At 39.4% G+C, this 12547-nt stretch overlaps 2 protein-coding genes across 2 annotated transcripts in view; both read left to right on the top strand.

The window, feature by feature from the left end:
- Window positions 1-1215: 1215 nt before the first annotated feature.
- LOC146479353 (general transcription factor IIH subunit 1-like) overlaps window positions 1216-12547 on the top strand; it is a 20236-nt gene continuing 8904 nt past the window's right edge. The window contains exons 1-9 of the mRNA XM_085110985.1: window positions 1216-1378; window positions 3772-3970; window positions 4905-5001; window positions 5536-5589; window positions 5748-5841; window positions 6447-6481; window positions 7115-7235; window positions 11740-11816; window positions 12003-12115. Of these exons, the coding sequence (XP_084967111.1) occupies window positions 1228-1378; window positions 3772-3970; window positions 4905-5001; window positions 5536-5589; window positions 5748-5841; window positions 6447-6481; window positions 7115-7235; window positions 11740-11816; window positions 12003-12115 (941 nt within the window). The 5' untranslated portion in view covers window positions 1216-1227. The remainder of the gene's footprint in view (window positions 1379-3771; window positions 3971-4904; window positions 5002-5535; window positions 5590-5747; window positions 5842-6446; window positions 6482-7114; window positions 7236-11739; window positions 11817-12002; window positions 12116-12547) is intronic.
- LOC146479354 (uncharacterized) lies at window positions 9310-10326 on the top strand. The gene is made up of 3 exons (XM_085110865.1): window positions 9310-9345; window positions 9563-9910; window positions 10013-10326. Exons 1-3 carry the CDS (start codon window positions 9310-9312, stop codon window positions 10187-10189), a joined length of 561 nt encoding a protein of 186 aa, XP_084966991.1. The 3' UTR covers window positions 10190-10326.

Below are 12547 nucleotides of genomic sequence, written 5' to 3'. Positions count from 1 at the left end.
ATTTATTTACTTGTTTATCTATTTGTAATTTGCATATTGTAAGCCAATTTATTTATTTATTTATTTATTTATTTATTTATTTATTCATTTGGAAGAAGAAGATTCTGGGTTAACGTCAACCTTGATTCAACTTTAATCGCTCAGGCTAATCAATAAAGATTTTTTCCGAAAGAGAATTGTCCCTCGGTTTTGGCGTACCACTAGCTTAAAATTAGCTTTTAAAAACATTTTTAACGACAGAATTGAAGACCTCGGTTAACCGGCTTTCAAACAACCGGCTGTCAATAAAAATTTAAGTTGCCAATAAGCTCAGTCAAATCCTGTCAATGAAATTAGTGCTAAAGAAAGCAGTATCTCTAGGTGATAGAAAATCAAAGTGCCAAATAATGATTGAAGAAAAATCCATACGTTTCGTGTCTAGCCCTTCTTTAGTGGAACTAACTTGTGTTGATGCATTATTTGCAATTGACACTTTGATTTTCTCCCGGGGGGGGGGGTACTCCCTTATATGGGCTATATAGGTATGTGCAGCGCCAAAGGGTATGATTTTTCGGCTGTTTTGGTCATAAATAGGGTATCGCTTTTAGACGATGAGAAGTCCAAAGACTACTGCAAAGCTGACACAACGTAATATATTTTTTTATCGCTTTTAGCCATTTTGCCGCCATTTTGGTAATAAATAGGGTATAGATTTTTGCACTCCCGTCCTGGGTTCGATTTTTTTTTAGAAGAAGCTACTCCAGGTCATAACAGGGTAGGGAAAATCGCAGATTTTGGTCATAAATAGGGTAAGGGTTTTGGGAAGCGGGCCGCACACCCCTACTCAATTTTTTTTGGAGTACACCCCCCCCCCCCCCGGGGATTTTCTATCACCTAGAGATACTCGGTTTTGTTTGTACAAGTGCCACACAGCTCGACACGCAACACATGAACTTTTCGGTGCTGAACAATCTCGTACCCAGAGTCTTCAGGCTTTTTGTTCAGCGGGGCAACGCCGGGGAGACTCTGGGGATATCGAAAAAATTCAATTTTTTTGATTGGCTGTTCCGTAACGGTTTCCATTGTTTTACCGCAGAAATCCTGCGGTATAATAAAATTCGATGTCCCCAGAGTCTTCCCGGCGTTGCCCCGCTGACCAAAAAGCCTGAAGACTCTGGGTACGAGATTGGGTGCTGAAGACCCTGGGAACGAGGCTGGGTCAGCGGTAATTCCCACTTGCCATCCAAGATGGCGGACCGGGAGTCAGTTCTTCTCGAAGTGATTAACACAAAGCACAAAAAGAATACTGGAGTTTTGCGCCTCCTCTCGAACAGTTTGTTTTGGATTCCTCATGGTTCAGATAATCCGAAGCTATCGTGCGCGTACTCTGAAATCAAAGGTAAAATTCTCTTACATTGTCAGTTAATATTTTATCACGTGTGACCGGCCTTCTTATGATCTTCCATGCATGCATAAGATTACGGAAAATAAAGACTGAACTTAGATAAATATTGAAGACGCAAGGATACTTAGGTGTCAAACGGATTAAAAGTAATAATAATAATAATGAGGATAAGCCTGCATCTTCTCGCAATCGATTATCCTCCTTAACATTATCAAGTAGACGAGTACAAATCTTTGAGATCACCGAGGTCTAAGGATAGGTTCAGCTGGGTCTTGGATACTTCTAATTTTTAACAGCTCAGGTCGCGGTTGTTCGAAAGCCAATTAACGCAAATCCACGATTGAAAGTCGACTGACGTTTTGCTCTCCCTCGTTGAAAATGTTTCAAAAAAGCTAATAATTTATTTCTAAGCTAAAGGTAAAGAAAAGTCTCATTCAAAATTGAAGGGTAAAAATCTTTAAGGAAAAGTTCAGTGTACACTGTATTGATTTGTAAGTAAGCTGGAATCAAAATTCCAAGGGGGAAGGGGGGTACACGCCTATATAAGCTATATAGACCTGTACGTGTATGTGCCGCCCCAAAGGGTATTGTTTTTGAGCCGTTTTGGTCTGAAAACGGGTATAGGGTTTGACCATTATGGTCTTCAATCGGGTTTGGTTTTCAAGGGAACCACTAGAACCTATAGTCAAACCTCTCTTTGCGACCACCTCTCATAAGCGACCACCTCTCATTAGCGACCACTTTTCCAAAATACCAAAAGTTTTCAAGTCAAATCACTATAGATGGAACCTCTCGTAGGCGACCACCTCTCGTAAGCCACCACTTTTAGAGATGATTGTTTAATGATTGTTTTTAACCTCCCTTAGGCGACCATTTGACATACAATCGGCTGTATCTCTCAAATTGAAATTGAAAAATGTATCGCTGTAACACATTGGCTACATCATTACAGCGGATGTCGTAAATCTCACAGTCGGAGCTACTGGAAGTGTATACTTCACACTGAAATAAAATTTAATCAGATTTGAATCCCTTGTAGGAAAAAATTCTCTTATCTTTTATCTTTCTTATCTTTTTGCTTATGTTCCGTTCCCTGAAAAATTTAGACAGCGCCACCTAGACCTAAAGTAATAAAAGAGTCAAGTTTCTTGCACAATAATATTGTCTCAATCGCTGTATTAAGTAATTTGTGAGATACAAACTATAATCACCATAGACCCTAACATTTTTTGCCTAGAATAATTTTGAACCAGTCTTAATATACTTGTAGCAAAGAAAAGTTATTACTATGGGTTTCGAAAAGCACTGGCGAAAGGGTTAGGTCTCCGCAATTACCATATGTATATTACCCGAAATTTAGACCCCCTGTGGTCTGACCTCTGGTAAGCGACCACCTCTCATAAGCGACCACATATCCTTGACATTATAGGTGGTCGCTTACGGGAGGTTCAACTGTATAAACATATCAATTTTGTCTTTTCAACTCCAAATTAATAGTATACAAAGAGAAGTATCCAAAATATATCATTCGTGCTGAATTTTACCAATTCTTGACTTCAGCACTGATGCGAAGCTTAATTACGCCATAAGCTAGGTCTGAAAACAGGTGTGGCAAATGGCATGTTTTGGTCTGAATTAGGGTCAGGATTTGGAGAACCGGGCGGCACACCCCTACTGAGAATTCCGGGGAGTACTCCCCCCCCTCCCCCGTGCAAAATTCACACTAACCCTGGGTTAGCTTAATCATACTTTGAACATCTGGGCCCAGGCAGCTACTGGGGAGTGTTAAGAATATCAAATAAGTAAAATAATATTAAATAAGCACATATTGAAGTATAAAGAACATTAACATTCAGTCTGAAAGGGAACAAAGAGTTCCAAGTAAAAACGAAATTATCTTCGAAAGTAGCAACATATAAACATGAGACCTTCCAAAAGTAAAGACCCTCCAAAGGCAGCAATGTGCCAGCTCCTCTCAACAAAATACCAACAGCTGGTGATTTTGCTGCCAGTAAACAATGATTTACCGTTTAACTAATTCTTCCCCAAGACCCCTCTGGTTTCAGCTATTTTTGCCTACTATTCCTGTTATGCCACGTACTACAGTGTACTATAAGAAAGTTGAGAGGGGTGATGTGCTGTTCTAAAAGATATCCTTGTGCATCCAGTAAAAGGCTTTTAAAATAAGGGAAGGGAGGTCCCAAAAGTCTGACTACATGTAAGGAAAACTTGAAATCCCTCTTCCGTAGGACAACTTACAATCTCATGTAACTTGACACCATAACTCTTTACCAAGACTTTGAAAGAGAGCAAAATAATATTATGGTCTGCAACAAATGAAGAGTTGGGGATTGATCTCTTTGAATATTATTAATTTGTATTGACAGTTCAGCGGATAAGTCCTGAAGGAAGTTCCAAAATACAGATTCAGCTTGTTCTTCATGATGGAAACTCGCTCACTTTTCAGTTCACGAGTGAGCCACAGGCAAATGCTAAGAAGGAGAGAGATAATGTGAAGGATCTCCTGGCACAACTTATTCCTGCACACAGGAAAAAAGCAAACAAAGAACTGGAAGAAAAAAACAGGTACCAAACATTACGTTCAGGCCATCTTATTCCAACCTACTCCTTTTTTGACTTCAACTTTTCCAGGTCAATTACATTGTTTTTTTCTTCTTGGAAGGAGGAAGAGTGACCGTGTGGTCAGAGACGGGGACTAATAATCCGGAGGTCCCAGATTCAAGTTCCCTCTCTGACCAGTGGCAGGATATGTTTCATAGTAGTCCCCAGTGTTTTAAATCCTCGGCCACACTTTGTAAATAGTCAACTGGTAAACCTCCCTGGAAGTTGGGATTTGTAAAGATATTTATTCTAATTTAAGTTTGCATTTTTTGTTTCCGTTATTTATAGTGTCCCTAATATTATTAGCACCTCAGTGCTCAATTATTATTATTGTTAGATTTTTTGTCCTGGAACCCAAGAAGACCTTAAGGACAGTTTATTAAGATCCCCAAAGACTTCTGACAAAGTACATGATTTGGGACCATGCGAAGATTATGGTGGATGCCAGAGGCTTCTTTTCCGTGGTTCTGATTCCAATCAAGTCTCTGATTGTTTTTGACCTGCAATCACTGTAGGAGATATGTCACTGCTATGATTGGTTTAAATTAAATATGAGAGGAAAGATCAAAGTTCAATAAGAATGGTAAATTGTTGCAGTCTGGCCGTTAGGTTTTTTTTCTCGTGGCTTCTTTGCTCATTGCCTCAGCCTTTCAGTTGATTCCTTTTAGCCTTTAGTGAGATCCTCACATGTGCAGGAGCAATTTCAGGCTTCCCAAGGCATGGAAAGATGTTAGTACAAAAAACCAGACACATAGTTAATGAAATCTAGCGACACTATAATTGTAGTTAGCACACATGCATTTAAGATCTGAGTGTAAAGACACCATGTAGCTGTTTACTTTGCAATTTGTATGTTGATGCTGGTACTGACACTGATTTGTCACTTTTCAATTATCAGAATGCTGAAAGATAATCCAGAGTTGTATCAGCTGTATAAAGATTTGGTGGTCAGTGGAGTTATTACTGCTGAGGAGTTCTGGGCAAATAGAGGAAAGGTGTGCACTCATGTTTAATGAAATCATGTATAGCATACATAAGAGGAAGAATGATCATTTTACAATAACTGTCAAAATTCCCGTGCACTAATTGGCTCATAGCTATTGACTATAAGAGTACAGACAATAAAAATGACGTCAGATGTGTCACTTTCTCAACAGAGAATAAAGCCAATTCCACTCATACGTTTTCCATGTTATTATAAAAAACAAACTGATGGCAGTGTTCTATGGTCTATACTCTTACACACCATAAAATGATGCCATAAAACATTCGAAATGTGGCAGTTAAACCACTTGATTTTTGAACTTTTTATGACATCATTTTATGGTTTCTAAGTCGAGAGGGAACAGACCATAGAAAACTGCCATTGATTTGTTAATTAGCTGTGTAACATGTCTCTAAAGAGATTAAATATTATTTATAATTGACCAGAATGTTTTAACATTTGGATTAAGAAATGGACTGAACTTGAAACTCAAAGGAATGTAGAATGATGTTGATTTGTCTCTTTTTCTGGCCTTGTAACACAGGATACCCAAGCTGTGCAGTCCGACCAGGCTATTGGATTGTCATCAGCGTTACTTGTATGTTAATTTCATACTTTATTGATGTGTTTATACATGTAAAGTAGAAATATACTGCTCAGCTATCAAGATCCCAAGTGCCTAAAAATAATATTTAGTGAATAATATATTTTCTTTGCACAAAATTCAGTGTGTGTGATTTTTTTGTTTCTATGCAGGCAGACATGCAGCCTGAAAGTTCTGGCTGTAATGAAGTGAAGTACAATTTAAATGTTGACACTATCGAGGCAATATTTAAGACGTATCCTGCAGGTAATTTTCCAGTTAGTAGATACATGATACCGTAATAACTGTAATAAGACTCTGAATTCAGTTCATCATCATCATCATCATCATCAACTTTATTTACCTTCAAATTTATGCAGAAGCATGTGTAGCTAATTTTGTATTTTTTCTTTTAGATCCCCTGAAAGGGAACTTTCAACTTACCATATTTCCTTGAATTAGTGCCCTCACTCTAATAATGGCCCTGCCCCTTCCCTCCCCCCCTCACTTTCTAAAATAGTAAGGACATCACAAGGAAGGCTGATTTCTATTGTCACTTTTACAATTTTTTAAACTTCAACTTTACCCGCGTAAACATAGGACAACAGTTTCTTTTTTAACTCACTTCCAGATATTTTTATCTCCACATGCTTGCATTTACCAAGATAATGTCGTGGATTTTTTCCACATGAAGATTTAGACAAAATATAGTTGAACCATGTCATTTAAAGAAACACTTATTAAGTACCCCCCTCCCCTCTCCCCCACCTTTTGGCCAAAATTTTAAATATTCACCCTACGCTTAATTGAGGAAATACGGTATTTGGGTTGAACAGGATCACATGCAATAATGTCCCTTTTTTTTTTTGCAGTGAAGAAAAAACACCAGGAGGTAGTACCTCATGAGGTAAGAGAACTAGCAAATGTTATTGAGGGCAGCCTGCGTAACAAGCATTTCCGTGGAAGGTTTTGTTCGTCTTGCGTTGTTTGAACGCACGGACATTGAGAAGGGAGAGAGAAAATGCTCTCGTCTTAATATCCGTGCAGTCAAAAAGCGAAAAAGGCACGAAACCCACTCAAACGCCAACCTCGTTTCCAGGGTCTCTCCTTTTCACGTCCCAGGGAGCGTTAAGAGGAGAGACCCTGGGAACGAGGTTGCTGAAACGCTTCCTATGCGGGCTATATTGATGATTTTATAAGTGCTACATAACATATGCATTCAAGGACAGGGATGGAAAATTAATCGAGAAAATAACTAGTTCCCCTGAACAGCTGTCACGTAACCTTCTGTCAGCCTACAAAGACATTGCTTTGTATTTCAAAGTTTTTCAGAATTATTGTTGCTTAATTATCTCTGAAATATGCATGTCTACCCCCCAATTTTCACTAATATCCCTTGCTAAGATCTGCTTTTCCCAAAGTCATAAACTGCGCTAAAATATCTCTGTATTAGGAGCTGTGCACAAACTGACATTTTTGACTGAGCCTAACCTCTTGACTGTCTCATAGTCACCGACATTTTTGTTTGTTTGTTTTCCAGATGCAAGAGAAAGACTTTTGGACAAAGTTTTTCCAGTCACATTATTTTCACAGAGACAGAAACAGCTCAAGACCGACTTCTGGGGATATGTTCACCGAGTGTGCAAAGGAAGATGAACATGGTAAAATTCGGACATTCTTTCCTAATATATATAGCCTGCGTGCAGATGTTTCCAATTTCCTTTGAGTGGAAAAAAAAGAGACTTCGTCTCACCTTTCCACTCAATAGAGAGCTCTTCACTAGCAACAACGACGGCGACAGCAACGAGAACATCAAAAAGCAATATGCTCAATAACCAAAACAACAACTCTGCACGTGTATTACACTTTTTAGTACATTTCCTTACCGTCACTGCACGACTACGACGTGAAATTTCTTGATGGTACGTTTTATGGTGGACGTCAACACAAGACGACGAATTTTTGTTTTTCTTTCTAAACTTGGCTACCGTCTCCAAGAATTCAACTCCAGGAAATTTCACCTACATTTGACATTTATAGCTAGCGAGTTCGAATAATCGCGAGGACGTTTGAGAAAACGCGAACTCATTAACGTTTTCGCTGCCGTCGCCGGGCCGTCGTCGTTGCTAAAGCTCCTTCGTGCAAATAAGGGACGTCTACATGCAGGCTATTTCCACTATCGCTTTTCACATATTATAGTATTAGATAGGTGATGAAAATAAAATCAGTAAAAATTGTAAAATGCAGGTTATCACCAGCTAGCAGTAGCCTAAGCAATGGACTTCAACTGCAGTATAAATACCAGTTTTCTTGGGTGATAGAGCCTTTTTTCAGACAATATCCCAGGGGGCAATGCTGATCAAAAAACTAAATCCAACATTGAACAGGGATGGCGGCCTGGACCTAGCACCTGTATACGACGCTATACAATGGTCACGTGATGGATAATCACGTGACCGATTAACAAGATCAAACGACTGAAGAAGAGGTTGAGATAGCATTGAAATATTTCGTTCCGAAAAACTATTTGCTCTGAGTCGGTAATTTTTTATCATTAATATCCCAGGAGTTGTCTCACTTTCGTGGAAGTGTAAAGAATACATGCCACAAAATTCACTAGTTACCAAGAATTTCTCACCACTACCACACAATGTACAAAAGGTCTGCAAGATTCCTGAATCAGAAATGAACATTCACATTTTACATGTAGCTGTCTTTTGACTGAGAGTAAATATATTAAATAGCATATGATATATTGGAACTGCGGATGGAAGATAAGATCCAAATTTATAGGGGAATATCGCAGTGACGTTCACAGCTTGAGCTGCTACGAAAAGAGAGCCTGAAAAAATTCAAGATTGACCGAAAATCGAACCCAGGTCCTCTGTGATAGCAGTGCAGTGCTCTACCAACTGAGCTATCAGGTCAATTGTAAGCTGGTAATTTTGTGAGTTCATGGAGGATAAATAAATTAGGGTAAATATATGAAATATCTTACATTTGAACTTCGGATGTAAGATTTAAGTAGTTGCAAGACTACCTTTGTGACGTAAACAACTTGGGGAGTTGTGAAAATGAATCCTGAAAAAAAAAAATCGGCTTATCCTCCGTGATTTCAAACCGAGTATCGTCCAGAAATTCTGCCTTAACACGAGTCGAACTCATGACCATTGCTCGTAAGCATTGGAGTTTAGCACGAGTTTTTACTTATTTCCTGTGGTGGCGTGACCCAAGCACTTATAGAACCATCATGGCTTTTTAACGTCGATTTAAGGTGCTTCCCCGTCTTACAGTAGAAAACGAAAACAATTGTATCGAGGCAGCTGTTATGGCAATCGAGAATTTCAATAGGAGAGCCGGGAGAGAAAATGAATCGGGGATGTGAGTGTTTCTGTACTGAGAGCTCCGCGAGCTTACTTGTGCTGCCCAAACGTGTTTAGTTGTGATTTGTCGCGTTCGGAGTTTTGCTCCAAAACACGCTCTCTCCAGTTCTCGTAACAGGTTTTATGCTAATCTTTATCTGACTTGCGGAACACTTCCATTGCTTATTGATGATTCAGCAGACTGAGAAAGGTTAGCCAATGAAGAGAAGTCGGCAGCGATACGAAAGTTTTTTGCGGTTGGAAAAAGTGAGCGACCTAATCGCGGATGAGTACACGGTGAAAGGAATTATTGTACCGAGGCAGACTGACAATTTAACGAAGAAGCGAGGTGATCGGAAGCACAGGAAGAGATATGGATGCAACTCATGATATACCACACCAAGCTCGGGTGAAGATTTAACCGTGAGACGCAACGTTGAATGAAGTTTCTTTAGAGAATTTTAGTTACAACTTTCAGGAAGCACTGCAGATACTCAACTGTTGTGTATACTACTTTACATCCACTATTATTTTATGGTAGATGGGCTGAATTTAAAAGTTTTGCCAAAGAACTTTTGGTTAAAGCCGATGGTGATCCAGCTCGTGAAATTATCATTTTCTTCTAGAAGAGTGCCGCGTTGGGTTTGAGAAATAAGCTGGAACGGTCAGAAGACTTGATGAACAATGCCGAGAAGAATATTGAACAGACCAGCGCTTCACTTCAGCTTCGGCCTGAATTTCTGTCGAAATGCTATCTCGCTTGGCTTTATAGAATCAAGCATTTCTTTGCTTTTCCAAACATTTTCGTCATGATGACGAAAATGTTTAGAAAAGCACAGAAATGCTTGGAGATTGGCAGGAAAATTGCGCCAGTAAAAGGCTTCCCACCTTGCCTGCCTATTGTGTTTTTGCTCTTTGGGTTAGCAAGTTACAAAATGAAGGTAGCTTCGATGTTTCAGTCTTGGCTCAAGAGCTGAGTATTTTGGCACTGCTGAAAGGGAAAAGCTAACTCCCACTTCTCTTTCATGCATGGATAATTGCATCGAGTTGTGCTTTCGTTTAGATTATAAAAATTGCGTGTGCGTTATGAACACTTTGCTGTTAGCAAACTTTTTAATCTACGCTGCGAAACAAGTGTATCCCCAAGCAAAGGCCTAATATGGCAGAAGAAGATTGTGGAGGGCGAAAGATGTTTGGAAGCTCTTGAAACTGGGTCACTCATTTTCAAGAGTTTTCACATGTTTTTCGACTGACTAAACGTGTAGTAGTAAGGAAGTAGGAGAAGCAAAGATACAACGACTGATTGCAAAGTTGGACTTGTTTTATCGTCTTAATTATTTTCTTGACGCTGAGAAATTGCCGTAAGGAGGCTCGCAGCAGTTTTTCTGGACTTAGGGTGAAAGATTTGAAATTACAATCTCGCATAGAAGATAACCTTCGATCTCCTTCATACTACATCATCATTTCAACATATGATCAAAGCTAATTTTTCCATCGGTTTCCAAGCAACAGCTATTGCCATAGCAACGGTAGCGCATAGCCTCTCATTTGAAACATTGTCGATTATCTCGAAATCTAGTCAGATACTTTATGACGAAACTTTAGGGATTGAGACCGGATGTAATCCGGAGGTTCCGGGTTCCAGTCCCGCTCTGACCGATATCCTGCTTGAGTTGTTTCTCGGCTGCCCCGAGTTCAACTCCTCGGCCGCGCTTGTACATAACCAGCTAGTCCCTCATGTTATGTTCTGTTTTAAATATTATTTCTTCATGTTTGTTTCATTATCCATGAAAAGCTCCTTTGGGGGAGAGAATTTATTTATTTAGTTTACCATTTAATTATAGAATACGCTCTCGTTTCATAATGAGATAATGGGTAGACAACTTTGTTCACGGGTTTAGTATAACATTTGCCTTCAAGAAAGGCCGCCAAAGTACAAAACTCTACCAAACTTTCATTTGAGTTATGTCAATCTTAACTGAGATTTCACCCATGCGCGGACAACTGATAGTTGCTAAAATGTTCCGTAAAACAAATTCAACTCTATCTGGACTGGGGGTGGGGAGTGAGGAGGGAGATTCTGCCCGCGGCGACTTTAAATGTTTATAACTTTTTTGACATTTAAGAAAAGGGCTATTGAAATCCAAAAAGAAAATTGGGGGTAACCGTACACTTTTCAGCGATAGTTATATTGTGAGCATGAATTTGGAAAAAAATCCATACATTGTTATGTATTTTAAACCCTTTTGGAGTCATTGTTGCGTTATTATCTCTGAAAAAATGCGTGCATGGTTATCCCCATTTTTTTTTTTTTTTTTTTTGGATTCCAATAGTCCTTGGTAAGATCTGCTTTTCCCGCATAGTCATAAGGCGTGAAATATTTTAAACTGATACTTCTGTCTGATTATGAGATACCGTCCTTAAGGTTCCCGGTTCAAGTTCCCCTCTGGCTTCTGAATGGAGTTGTTTCACTGAGGTCCCGAATTAAAATCTCGGGCATGTTCAGTTGTAATGTAGCCAACTGGTCGGCCTCCCGCCAGTTGATCGTTTTTAACAAGTAATTGTCAATTTGAATCATTTGTCTCTAACTCTTGAATGCTTGGCCCAAACAGCACCTTGTGCTTGTGTCAGACAGGGGACTTTTTGTTTTAGTAATTTTTTAATAATATACATCTTAATTTTATTCTACCATCCAGAAATAGGAGTGACCCGTGAGATAAGTTTCAAAAAGCATCCTGTAATCATTCCAAGCTCATTCACCGTGGCCATTTAGTCTAATGTACTTTTCTCCATTGCCATTCAGAGCAACTGAAAAGGAAGCTTGCTGCTTTCAAAGATCCCTTATTGGATTTGACAGGAGCATCTCCAGTTCCTGACGAGGTGAGGTTTACATTTGTTGTGTCTACCTAAAAGCTAATTCGCACGTGCCAATCAATCGGGTCGGTTTTATCCTGCGAGCAAAAGGAGAGGCGGGTGTGACAAATACAGGCAAATACTATTGCCTCTCACGTGTAACAATGGGTCTAAGATTTGTGATAATTTCTTATCTCTTTTTTGTTTGTAAAGGGTTATGGGCTGACAGCAGAACTAATAGACCCCAAGAACAACATGACAAGCCAATCCTTGTTTAGAAGACTAAATCACCACAGTTTGATGGTGCTTCAAAATTCAGCTGCCGGGTAAGAAATAAAAATGTACAGATCTCAAAAACGTTTAAAGTCATTGAATGTATTGTATATTGAAACCGTACCAGGGCTTCAAAATTGTATAGGAAAGTTCTTCTAAAAAAAAAATGGAAGTGGAAATTTTGTACCGTTCGGCTAGTTGCGTTCGACGTAGGAAGAACGCACCCCTAATATGAATTGGAGTCGAGATTGCATGGGACAACGTTGATGAATGAATGGATCTTGGGACGCGTATCTGGCATCCCCCGCAGATTTTTTCGTAGGGGCGGATGACATCACAAAGGAGAGAGAGCCTGGGATCGAGATCATCGAACGTACTCCCTTATCTTTGATTATTACTAGTAATGTTAGTCTCTTTTCTGCATCAGCTGTTGAACTTCATTTGTCGCTATGTTTTGAGCCTAGGCGTTATCGAGCGCACTGGGA

Source organism: Pavona decussata, unplaced genomic scaffold (assembly GCF_977016875.1).
Source record: "Pavona decussata unplaced genomic scaffold, jaPavDecu1.1 SCAFFOLD_59, whole genome shotgun sequence".
NCBI classification, from domain to species: Eukaryota; Metazoa; Cnidaria; class Anthozoa; order Scleractinia; family Agariciidae; genus Pavona; species Pavona decussata.
Note: the sequence above shows the minus strand (reverse complement) of the source record. Positions and strands in the feature narration are given on the sequence as shown.

Bases quoted from the DNA above. Each gene is read 5' to 3' on its own strand.
- LOC146479354 (XM_085110865.1), top strand. From the start codon at position 9,310: ATGGATGCAACTCATGATATACCACACCAAGCTCGG. The intron at 9,346-9,562 runs GTGAAGATTTAA...ATTTTCTTCTAG, and splicing joins ATATACCACACCAAGCTCGG to AAGAGTGCCGCGTTGGGTTT. The intron at 9,911-10,012 runs TGAGTATTTTGG...TTATAAAAATTG, and splicing joins TTCAGTCTTGGCTCAAGAGC to CGTGTGCGTTATGAACACTT.